General features: G+C 38.3%; 1 protein-coding gene across 2 annotated transcripts in view; it reads left to right on the top strand.

Moving 5' to 3' along the window:
- The window catches only part of LOC124149223 (acyl-CoA 6-desaturase-like), a 36,330-nt gene that overhangs the window by 11,816 nt on the left and 12,241 nt on the right, over nucleotides 1-12,273 (top strand). Inside the window, exons 2-5 of one of the 2 annotated variants that reach the window (XM_046520671.2) lie at nucleotides 3,573-3,814; nucleotides 5,424-5,567; nucleotides 6,314-6,460; nucleotides 7,873-7,974. In XM_046520671.2, the coding sequence (XP_046376627.1) occupies nucleotides 3,617-3,814; nucleotides 5,424-5,567; nucleotides 6,314-6,460; nucleotides 7,873-7,974 (591 nt within the window). In that variant the 5' untranslated portion in view covers nucleotides 3,573-3,616. Of the gene's footprint in view, nucleotides 1-3,572; nucleotides 3,815-5,423; nucleotides 5,568-6,313; nucleotides 6,461-7,499; nucleotides 7,605-7,872; nucleotides 7,975-12,273 lie in introns of both variants that reach the window. The other variant, XM_046520670.2, reaches the window with a different exon arrangement.

Here is a 12,273-nt window from a genome sequence, read left to right as displayed (position 1 = left end):
TAATGTTAAAGGTATCCCAAGGGAAAGTAGAATTTAAAACATTTTGGGGAAAATTGTTATATGTTAATAGTTATCACTATGCAGGCTAGTAGATATTCTTGGTTAATTTCCATGCCTGGTAACCATGGTAACACGTGGAGGCTGCATCATAATGCACGATTCAGTCTTCCTCTTATCAGTACAGAAGTGTTTCAGATCCGTTCATGTTCTAGGACATGATTGTCTTACAGAATATCCTGATGAATTCTCCAAAATTGATAAAGATATAGTAGCATGTCTTATCAAAGTTGATTACATCTTGAAAATGTCTGCTTGTAATTTCTCCCCATCCAACTCAGATATTGAAGGGTTTTCAGCTCAATAAAGTTTGACGTACATGATTTTCTGCAGATGCCATATCCCTTCATCCATTACTCAGGTGTTACTTGTGTAATATCAGATTTTCTACATGTCACTACTGGGGGCTATGGATCGTCCTCTCAGATAAGACTTCCAATGTGCGCTGTAGTATTTACACCACACTCCTATATATCCTGTTGGCTACAAGTACTAAATATTTATACATCTATATACCAATCACTTTAAATATCATTTACCTCGAAATATTTGTGCTTTATTCTGTTGAATATTGATTTTGAAACTGCTGACAACCTCAAAGAGATTTATTTATCAAGCAATGATTAAGGCTTGTGGTGGTTGTAGAGCTCCGGGCATGTTAAGCTCCTGACAATGGAGATGCTGTTCATTTTTAACGTAAAGATGTGATTAGAGCTGATGTATTTTTTAAGTTGAACTTGTAAATCCACTTAAAATTGATTTTGTTGAATGGAAAACTTGCAGACGTGTAAATCCCACCCCAATCCAGCAGAGTTCAGAAAAGAAATGAAAAAGACTTAAGTGCTCTCTTAGATCATGATAGGTAATACTCGAATTGGAATATTGAACAGTCATAAATATCAACATGATTCCTCATGAAAATATACCAAGGGTAGTTATCTTTGAGACAAAGGTGAAATTACAGATTATGTGTGTTAATGCAGTGAAGCTATGTAGGTAGATATTTATTATCTGAAGTGGCAGAATCAGTCGAGTCCTACAGCTGCAGTGAAGCCCTGCACAAATAGCCGGCACCCTGGCCTGTTGGATCACCATCAACATTTTTACACACAGATTCTTTTTCAGATTGATTTAAATGAATCTATTTCTAATTGATGCTTCCTTTTTTTTTAATGTTTGTTTGTTGTGTTTTGTTTGTTGTTTAACGCCGCACTCAGCAATATTCCAGCTATATGACGGGTTTGTTGTGTAATGTTGCACTTAGCATGCTTAGCAGTATTCCAGCTATATGGCAGTAGCCTTTAAATAATTGGGTCTGGTCCAAACAATCCAGTGAATGACATCAACAACAAATCCTGATAATGATATACTGAAGGGCAGGACAGTCAAGACAGTAGATCATGTCATGTTTTGGCATTTACTATCCCTATAAAAGAACCGTTAAAACAAAAAAGGAGACTTGAAAAACTTCGAACCAGTTTACTTTTGGTCTGAACTATGCGGTGACTAAGAGACTTGTGGTAAAGAGGCTGAACAACCTGTATGGCGATGGCAGTATGACTGATGACCCATTTGATCTAGGCTCTCTCATCAGTACATATTCTAGGACATTGACTGATCGTCATCTAATATGTCCTAAAGATATTTATCAAATTTGGTGGATAAGTACAAGAATGTCCTATTAATTGATTAAATCATGAAAATGTCCTAATCATGCCATTTGTCTCATCGAAATGCCTGCTTCAGCTATCCTACTTTACTTATGTTTTAAGGTCTGGAGGTTACCATGATTGCCAAGATAGCTGGGAAATTTTATAAATATTGTGAGCGTAAAGTGAGATTGTTCTCACAACTACTAATGTTAACATTAGATAGTCTGTGTGTTATTCCGTGGAGGCTTGAAATTATGAAACAGTCTATTTTCTGTTAGTGAATGTGTTTCAGTATGTCACAGAGGTTTAGCCTTGATAAGATATGCATTTTACAGTGTCTGCTCTGGCTTAAATTGTCTTGGGGTCACTTGGACCCCTTCATCATGAGACTCATGAAGGAGAACCTATTTTGTCCTCAGACCCAGTTGTTACATGAGCCAGGAACCAAAATGATATGGATTCATATCATGTACTACCCAATGCCCATGTACAGAGTATAAATTTAGCCTGAAAGATTTGGTGTCCTTATAAGTTTGACCCTGATTTGAAACCCCCAAATATTAGGTTTCTGAATACAAATACTACAGCAGATAACCCCCCCCACCCCTCTGACATGACCCATAATGGGATGTACTCAGATCTATAAGGATGACAATAGGGTAAATAATTATAATAATTAATAGGGATAGCCCCTATTATCATTGTCGTCTGATCTTTGTTTAGCTATAGCTAGATCTAAGGTATGATTTTAATGAGACTGGATGTCCTTCTCCCAAGAAATTTGTCTGATTTTAGCAATGGCAAAGTTTGACTAAATGCTGTTCCAGTGATAACCAAATCAGTCTTTTTAACAATTCAAGCCTGCGCTCCAAACTCCATGCATGTGTCTGAACTCCTTTTAAAAAGTAATGAGAATGTTAAAATTTTGTACACTGATGTTACCACACAAATGGTTATTAAATATCACAAATGGCTCTTGTAAACCTTCAAGCAGGATCTGGTTACTGTATATCGCTGTGTATAAGGCGACCCCACGTATAAGACGACCCCCCTGTACACGCCTTCGAAATCAACCCAAAATCCTATACTCTGTGTATAAGACAGGCTTATGTTTGCGTCACATTCAGCGTGTTTATTCAACATTCACTTATACTCACCGTCTCCAACAGTTGTTAATACAACTGTAAAAACAACGGGAATTGATTTCAGCTATCACAGCTATTGGTTATCACATGTTAGGTCACGTGTGAAATATGCAAATGCTTATACCAGTACTTCCGGCTCTCTGCTCACGGATGTTGATCATTTTACCGTGTCAGCTGGCTTGACATTCTGGATCGAGGCGAGGGTCATATCGACTTTATTTGCAGAAAATATTCAACTTAATTCCAGGAAAACAGATACAAATCATGTTTATGTATGGAAATAGTTATTGGAACAGTTATTTAGGACGAAATGCGAAGTTTTATTGTCAAATGCTGGGCTGGCTATCGAACGCCGGTTGTCATTGCCAGTGGAAGCTGAAAGTGAAACACCTGGAAAAATTGTATGATCTTCGACTCCGTGAATAAGACGACCCCCCTTCTTAACCCCCTCATTCTAGGTACGAAAAACTCACCTTATACACAGCGATATATGGTTACTGCCATGTAAATGGTTAAATCACAGTAGATGAGACAATTAGTGGACATTACCCTGATGACAGTGTACTGTAAAATGAATGGGAGTGTCCACCAACATGGGAGAAGGAACCTGGATGTCTTTCTGTTTTTTTCTATGTCTTAAATTTTTCAATTGATTTTAACATCTCACAGTTTGTGATAACTGCACCTATGACACCTGAAGTATACTTTTGTCTTCCAGGAAAACAATACCAACTAGTTGCAGCTTTCCTCTTACTGCCAAACATGGGCAAGGGAGGCCAAGGAACACAGAATGGCATCTCCAAGGTGAAAGACTTCTCCATGGACGATGTGAAGCATCACGACAAGCGGGATGACAAGTGGCTGGTGATCCAGGGTGAGGTCTACAACATCACCGACTGGTCGAGGCGCCATCCAGGAGGCAGCAAGGTCATCGGCCACTACGCTGGTCAAGACGCAACTGTAAGTGTTCCGTGTACACAACAGTCAGGGACGCAGGGTGGTGACTGTAGGAATAGGGCAGTGGTGTAACGATACAGCGATACAGTATTGTATCGCAATACAAGGCCCACGATACAATACATTGACCCCTGTATCGCGATACATACGATACATTTATTGCAAGCTATTGGTGTAAAAACGTGAATAATAACAGAACGTGTTCAAGCAACAGCTTATGCAGATTGTCTAGTATTTCATGGTTGGACATAAATAGCACAAGATTCACAGTGCCGTCTACCATTATGTTTCCACCTACCATATCCCATCTTTGATCTCTGAAATCACATGCAAAATGAAAGAATATCAAGTTATCAGTGATAGAAACTAATGTTTTCAGTCTACTAGACAGACAGACAGACAGACAGACAGACAGACAGACAGGTTTATTTGCATTAAAGGCTACGTGACCTAAAGTACAAAACTTTTTACATCATAATTTGAGTTACCACATGAAAATTATACAAACTTAAATTAACAAAATTACTTATTAAGCGGAACCGTTCTTAAAAGATGTGTTAAGAACTTGGTAAATGGCAATAATACATTCATATCTGACGAAGTACATAGGCTTTTAAGTGAATGATACTACTTATTTGACAATTTAGGTAATAACAGTTTACACTTGTCTTCATAATGTTTACAGACATAAACAACATGAATTTCATCTTCAATTGCATTGCAATGTTCACACACAACATTATAATCGGTCAATGTTGACACACCCCTTCATAGATGCTGCACACCAAAAGAATTACAGCCAGTTCTAAACTTTGTTAATAGACATTTGTACTCCCAGGGCATTTGAAGAGGTAAATATTTTTCACAATCTAACAATGATTTCTGGGTCTTGTAAAAGGTGAATACATTTGAGTCTAAGGAGGCATGCCATGTTTTCGGTCTACTAGTCCTTATAAGGATAACATATAGCAAAGCCCTTAAAAATGGCAAATATCTACTAGTACTTATGATACCTTAACTATTGAGCAGTTTTGCAAGGACTACAGGACAAGTGCCAATTTCTAACGCTGCTTATGAATAAATACAGAAATAAAGTACTGTATTGGGATACGAATCGTATCTCACCCATAGTATCGGTATACGTATTGTATCCCGACCCCATCATGTCATTACAACTCTAGGAGAGGGGCAGGCCCATAGGAAGCTTTTGTGTTAGCATATATTTCACAGGTAACAGGCCTGATGGGTGATAGGTGCACTACCCAGGAGGCATCATCATCAACCGATTATAATGCTGGTCAAGAAAATAGGACTCAAGATGCCAAAATAGTTTTGCCCTGAGTGATAAGAGTGGTGACAGGGTGTAGGAGTAGGGCATAGTGGGTACACATTCCGGGAGGCAGCAACATCATCAACCACTACACTGGTAAAGATGCACTTTGTATTTGGCAAGTCACAGCAATAGGAATGTTACACTAAATTTCCAACAAGTACTGCAGATAGGAACTTGCATATTTTTTCACACAAAAAGAGTTAACTGTGAGCTCTCCACCAATATTCATTAATCAACAGCTTAATACTGCTCATTGACAACTTCGCTTGTCGTGTCCAGGATGCCTTTCGAGCATTCCACAATGATCTGAGCTTCGTGAAGAAATACCTCAAGCCAATCCATATCGGCAGTCTGAGGGAGGAGACCAAGGAGACGGAGGTGGAGCGTGACTTCCGCGAGCTCCGTGCCACTGCTGAGAAAATGGTGAGATCAGGCAGCTGAACTGTACATGTAAAAAATACATATCATTATCTCATGAAATGTACATTGTTTAGTCCTCAATGTGAAATTATGTTTAACAGCCTAAAAAATATTGTTCATAAGGCTAAAAATAATTAATAGTCACTGCCCACATCATTTAAAGGTCATTGCACGTTTCGTTTTTATTTCCATTTTCAAATTTTGTGTGTGCATTTTTTGTGCATTGACCATTGACATTTTATTAAAAAAATTAAAATGGAAATAAAAACAAAACGTGCTGCAAACTTTCTGATGATGCGGGTGGTGCCTGAGAACCAAGACTATTATTTTTTTAGCCTAACGTACATGGACCTGTTGATCTGAACCTATTATTATACAGCAATGCAGATCACATTGTTACAGATAATGAAGCTATATTTAAGGCAGTCCAACATTATATATGGACTACTGAAGGACTGGTGTAAAGAACTGTTCATTCAACAATCTTGTTCACTTCTTGTGAATAAAATATGTTCAAATGAAATCAGGGAGCTAAAAACAAATACATTGTCAATGTGATGGACTCATTTGGCTCTGGATATAAATTGGACAAATTACCTCTGGTCAGTGGGCAATAAGAAAATAGGGTACTGTCATGTATACAAAATATGAAAGAGAATGGATATTGGGCAATACAAACCACATGTATTGTGTAAACCTGATATTGGCGTAAGTATTTGTGAGGTAATTCTTTGATTGTTCTCCCACAGAACCTGTTCAAGCCCAACGCCCTGTTTTTTGTGCTTCACCTGGGGCACATCCTACTGTTAGAGTACATGGCTTATGCCGTGATGGCCTACTTTGGCACTGGTTGGATTCCCTACATCCTCTCACTTGTATTCTACGCGACTGTTCAGGTAGGCTGGGACATCAGAAATCAAGGGGTCATAGGTCAAGGATGCAGGGTCACAGGTAAAGGGTAACAGGTCATGTTCACAGGGTCACATTGGTGAATTGCAAAGGGTCACAGTGTCAAGGATGCAGGGTCACAGTCAAGAAAGCAAGGTCACAGTGGTCAAGAGTGAAGGGTCAAGGGCAAAGGGTCAAGGGCAAGACTCACTGACTTGGTTGACGCATGTCATTGTATCCCATTTACGTGGACCTATGCTCATGATGTCAATCAATAGATTTTCTGGACCGCCGTCATATAGCTGAAATATTGCTGAGTGCGGTGTTAAACAATAAACAAGCAAATCAAACTATCGGGGTTGATATTGAGTATTTGTTTCAGGGATAATCATGCAGTCATTTGCAGATCAACGCTTTTTTCTTAGCTTGATATTAACATAGTTCAAGTAAGAGATAATAATATACCAAGAGTATGCGAAGAGAATATTAATGAATACAACTTGACTTTTCTCTCTGTGCAAAATATGGTTTGGATTACACATTGGGTTTATTTGAAATAAAAGCATCACACTTACACAATTTATGAAAATGGTGATGGTATTTTGGTTATAGTGTTGTTCAATATATATTATTGCTAATGACATGTTCTTTTTCAGGTTGTCATTACAGTCATTATCAAAATAGTAAATACTGACTCTGTTTTATAAAAGAACATTATTCTCCATAATTTTCTCAATAGTATAACAGTTTTAGTACCTACTCTATGATTGATTAAGAATAATGTGTAGGATGACCTTTATTTGAAATTGTTTTTCTAAAATGCCTATTCCCCGTGCTTGTCATAAGAGTCGACTAGTGAGGATCGGTTGGCTAGAATGTGTGACCATGCTGAGGTGCACTGTTGCTCATGCTGTCAACCACTGGCTTTTCTGCTGCAGAATTGATTGTTTGCTGGCTGCCATGACAGAGCTGGAAATTGCTGACTATGGCATTAAAATCTTGACTCTCTGTAACATTCTGCATGATGATATGACATCTTTTTTGTAGGCTCAATCAGGGTGGCTGCAACATGACTTCGGTCACATTTCCGTCTTTAAAAATCGATACAAATTGGACCATCTAATGCACTTATTTACCATGGGCGTTACCAAGGTAACAATATAAGGTTAAGCTGAAATAGGATGGGTGTTGTTGGCAGAAGCGATATTCACTGTTTTCAGCCATTTTGAAATAAAGTTCTGAGTTTGCAAATTCTTAATTTAATTATGCCTCTGAAAAATTATAACTGAATCAGATTGGGTATTTATTGTCAAAAATTTAGAAAATGGACTTTTCAAAATGGCTGTCCTTGCAGATGTACGTTCTGACCTTCACCTCGTTCACCTCGTTGTTGCTGCATTGTCCATGGCTCTCGTTCCAGGCGCAGGTTGGGTGGTTACAACATGACTTTGGCCATTTATCAGTATTTCACAAATCCAAATGGGACCATTTACTCCACCACATTACTATTGGATTTATAAAGGTAAAAAATGCACATCACAGGCCAAAATCAGTCGAAGAGACATAGAAGTTTAATAATTCATACCTCTGCATAACACATACAGATACGTATACTCATCAACCAGTTAACCATGTACTGTTTTGTAGCTTCCTTAATCGACTAATCATGAAGGTTCCGCCTACTTTGATGATGATTTAATCAACGTAAATCAACATTATTCTAGATGTGACAAATAATTGTGAACTCCATATCGCATCCCGAACAGTTCAAAGCGTAAAACTATTCCTTTTTGTCAAAGTATATTTTCCAAAGATTGCATCTAGTCTTGTTGCTTGTTAACAAACATGTACTAATGGATTTGCTAGCTGGCAGTAGGTGGAGGTCTGTGTCATGCCTGAATCTTGATCAAGTGTAAATTGCATTGATTTCTGAAATGTGAAAATTGTTTTACAAATTCATCAAAACAAATTGATGTGCTTCATTTAGTGTTATGAAATATCCTACCATTGGTGTTTTCATCATGTTGATGGACTAAAAATCTGTCAATAATATTTTTCAAATACTTCTATTTTTAAATTACACCATTTATTAAATTTGTGATTTAATATAAAATATAATTTTTTCTGTTAGGAATAAGAAGTACCATTTTTTACTGGTACAGATTCATTTCACATTTCAGAAATGTACTTCATATCTCCCCCTATCAATCTAACACTTGCTTGCAGTTGATAGACTCTTACTAATCACTCTCACACCAACACACACAGTCTGCAGTGATTGCTGATACTATATCAGATCTGCCACTTCCTTTATTCCATTACATCTGTGATTCCATTACATCTGTGACTAGACCCGTGAAGATCCGGGGTAGAATAAGTCTTCAGCAACCCATGCTTGCCGTAAAAGGCGACTTACGGGATTGGGTGGTCAGGCTCGCTGACTTGGTTGATGCATGTCATCGATACCAATTGCGTGGACCGATGCTCATAATATCAATCACTGGATTGTCTGGTCCAGACTCGATTATTTACAGACCGCCGTCATATAGCTGGAATATTGCTGATTGCGGCGTTAAACAACAAACCAACCAACCAACCAACATCTGTGACTAACATGAATATTATTTGTTTTGTTTGTATTGTTTTAGTTCCTAGTTTTGGTTTATGTTTTTGTTCAGACCAGTCAGTTGTACAATGCTGTGTTTGATAACTCATTCCCTTAACCATCAAGTGTCAAGAAACATAATCACCTTATAATAGTAAATCCATTTCACCATTTGGCATCTATTTAACATTTGTAGGCATTTCCCGAGAGGCTATGCCTTTCTTTAATTCTTTCGGAGACATTCAAGACTAACATTGGTCGGGATTCAATACTGAATATATTTATATATCCCTTGGTACTCATCGCGTCAGTGATTGGTCAAAGCAAAATGGAATACACTTTGTATGACCATCGTCCAATGGTAGGCTGGATATTCTTTCCAAGGTACATGGAAGTCTGATCAGTTGAGTGAGTGAGTGAAGGTCTTCGTAGGGACAAGCAAATAAACATTGACCAGTAAGCTACGTCATCAACCAGATGTCTTAATGACTGATCCATGAAATAAATGCTTATTTTTCGTCCTAAAACATTTCAAAAGGGATAAGGAATGAATTAGGATTGTTGCCACAGTTTATGAATGTCCATGGTGTGCGTTATATCAGAGGTGGAATTTTAAGACTTTGGAAATATTTTCCTTTGATGGTTTATCGGAATGAGTTATAAACTTTTTTGTTGCAATGTCCTTTTTTATGTTTAGTTTGAGCTACACTTTTGAAACTTGCTGCTATTGTGGTACTGTCCCCAAGTTAACATACACGATAGTCAAACCTTTACAAGCAACCTTTGCTCTCACCACTTCTCACATCAACAAAACAGGCATGTATGGCCCAGTAGTCTAAGGTGCCGCAATGTGCTGTGCAGAGTTGCGTCCCTTGGGCACGCCTAGAACCCTATGATCATTGTTTAAAATCTCTGTTCGCCCCGATTACGTTCTATATTTTCACTAAAACTTTAACGTCAGAGTACTTCACGATTTCCTTCCACATAAAGCTGACACGCTGTGATATAACTGGAACACTCTTTAAAGCAACGTTAAACCCCAATCACTCTCACCCGCATCAACATAACACTTGTGCATGACATGCACGCACGCACGCATGCACGCACACATGCACACTGCACATTTAGGATTCATTGGACTGTGAACTGATTTTGCCTGCTGACTGTAACAAAACATGAATGTTTGCAAACATCAACTAATGTCAATGTTCTAATAACTGACAACACATTATGAAAGCTTTTACACAAAAAATTACAGAAATCATCCACTTTACTTCTTTTCAAAATAATGCATGAACATCAGATTAGTGTGTTCTATTGTCTCAGTTGCTCAGATTGGAAGAAAGTTGCATTGTCTGTGCATGCGTACAAAAACAAGCTTTTAGTGTTGGAAAATGTATCCTAATTTAGTCCATATATACCTCAAGTTGTTAGAAAGATATTGTCATTTACATCAACCACAATTTATCATGTGTATCATGAACAAATCATTGTAAATTTGTAATTTGAAAATTTGTTGATTCTAAATCTACCAGAGGTGCCCAACACCCAATCGTAGTAATCTTTAAAAGTTTGCAAACCGAAATTCAGCAGTGGAGTCCATTGATCCGCACAGCTATGTTTTAAATATGATTAATGAAGATCCTGTATTTCACAGACATTGCATTGAATTATTGCAGAATTCATAAAGGTCGTTTCCAGCTAAAAATATTTTACAAGGATAACTGCTAACAGAACTAAAAATTATGAAATTTGAACAAGTGAGCAAGTGAATATATGTATCAGGCAAATGGCAAACAATCTGCACCAGTCCTAGGTGAAGTATACTGACTGACCATTTCACTCTTGCATTGTTGAAGCACGAGTGGGTGGCAGAGTTAATCTGATCCACTGATTGTGGTTCCAAATCAAATGCTTCAAGGCGCTGTGAAACCAACTTACTCACTCAAACTGATAGAATAGATATACATGTATACTGCTCAAAAGAAGTTAAGGACCATCTGATTCTTTCATATTACTACAGGGGCGGTCGGGTAGCCTAGTGGTTAAAGCGTTCGCTCGTCACGCCGAAGACCCGGGTTCGACTCCCGACATGGGTACAATGTGTGAAGCCCATTTCTGGTGTCCCCCGTCGTGATATTGCTGGGATATTGCTAAAAGCGGCGTAAAACCAAACTCACTCACTCACTCACTCATATTACTACAGTTAATATGGGCATGTCAAATTAACTACAGTAATATGAAAGAATCTTCTTTTGAGTATCATAGCTGCATATCACTCACTCACTTAAAACACTGACAGGAATTCCAATATTAGGGTAGGAACGAATGATAGGTTATTAGTTATAACTAAGTAAAAGTCATTAATCTTCACCATTACTGATTCTAAACTTGTCACCTTGCACAAGACAATTTAACATCATATATTCTCTGCAAACCACACCCCAAACGACAGTCCTCGAGATCCAGATGCAGTGCCAGACATGCCCTTTGTGTCAAATCTCAGTCCCTGACTCCAGTCTGGTCGTGTTTACCAGCCAATCAGATCACTCCTTTCCTATGGCTATGGCTGGAAAGTTGCTTTGATTTCAGATCGACTGCTGAAGGGAAAGGACGTTTAAAGAATCAGTATTGTGGAATAGAACTCTGTTTTGGGTGATCAGTTGGACAAAATGGAGGCTGTGATTGACTAATACTTAAATGGGTGATCACCACAGATGAGAGGCTCTAAGCTGCAGCATTGTCATTGTACCTTGCCATGGGTTGTTGCCCGCTCTGCCCATCTTTGGTGTGTTCACCACTCGCCGCTTTCAGTCACCTGCAAGAAGACTTGTCCCCCTATCAATTATCTTGTAGGCAAATTCACGATGAACTAAACTGAACGTGCCTCTGACTTACATACTTGGGTCAAAGAAACCCTTCCCAATTACTGACTGTTTTCAGGCATGTTTTGTATCTGAAGTGTACACCTCCTCGATTGTCCAATGTATCATATCTCCATTCTGTTATCATAAATAAAACCCTGGAAGTATCCACCAAAATACCTTCATTTTGGAAGTGACGTCACCATCTCCATCACTGTAACTTCACTGAATTTCTCTCATGAGCTTGAAATCAGCAACCAATCAAAATGTGTTCAGCACAGATCTACATTCACAATCAGGCCTTGTCAAAGCGAAACCTCAACTAACCCAATAGCTGATGTTTTCATGGCGA

Source organism: Haliotis rufescens, unplaced genomic scaffold (assembly GCF_023055435.1).
Source record: "Haliotis rufescens isolate VD_foot unplaced genomic scaffold, xgHalRufe1.0.p SCAF_4, whole genome shotgun sequence".
NCBI lineage: Eukaryota > Metazoa > Mollusca > Gastropoda > Lepetellida > Haliotidae > Haliotis > Haliotis rufescens.
This window is presented reverse-complemented; position numbering and strand designations above follow the sequence as displayed.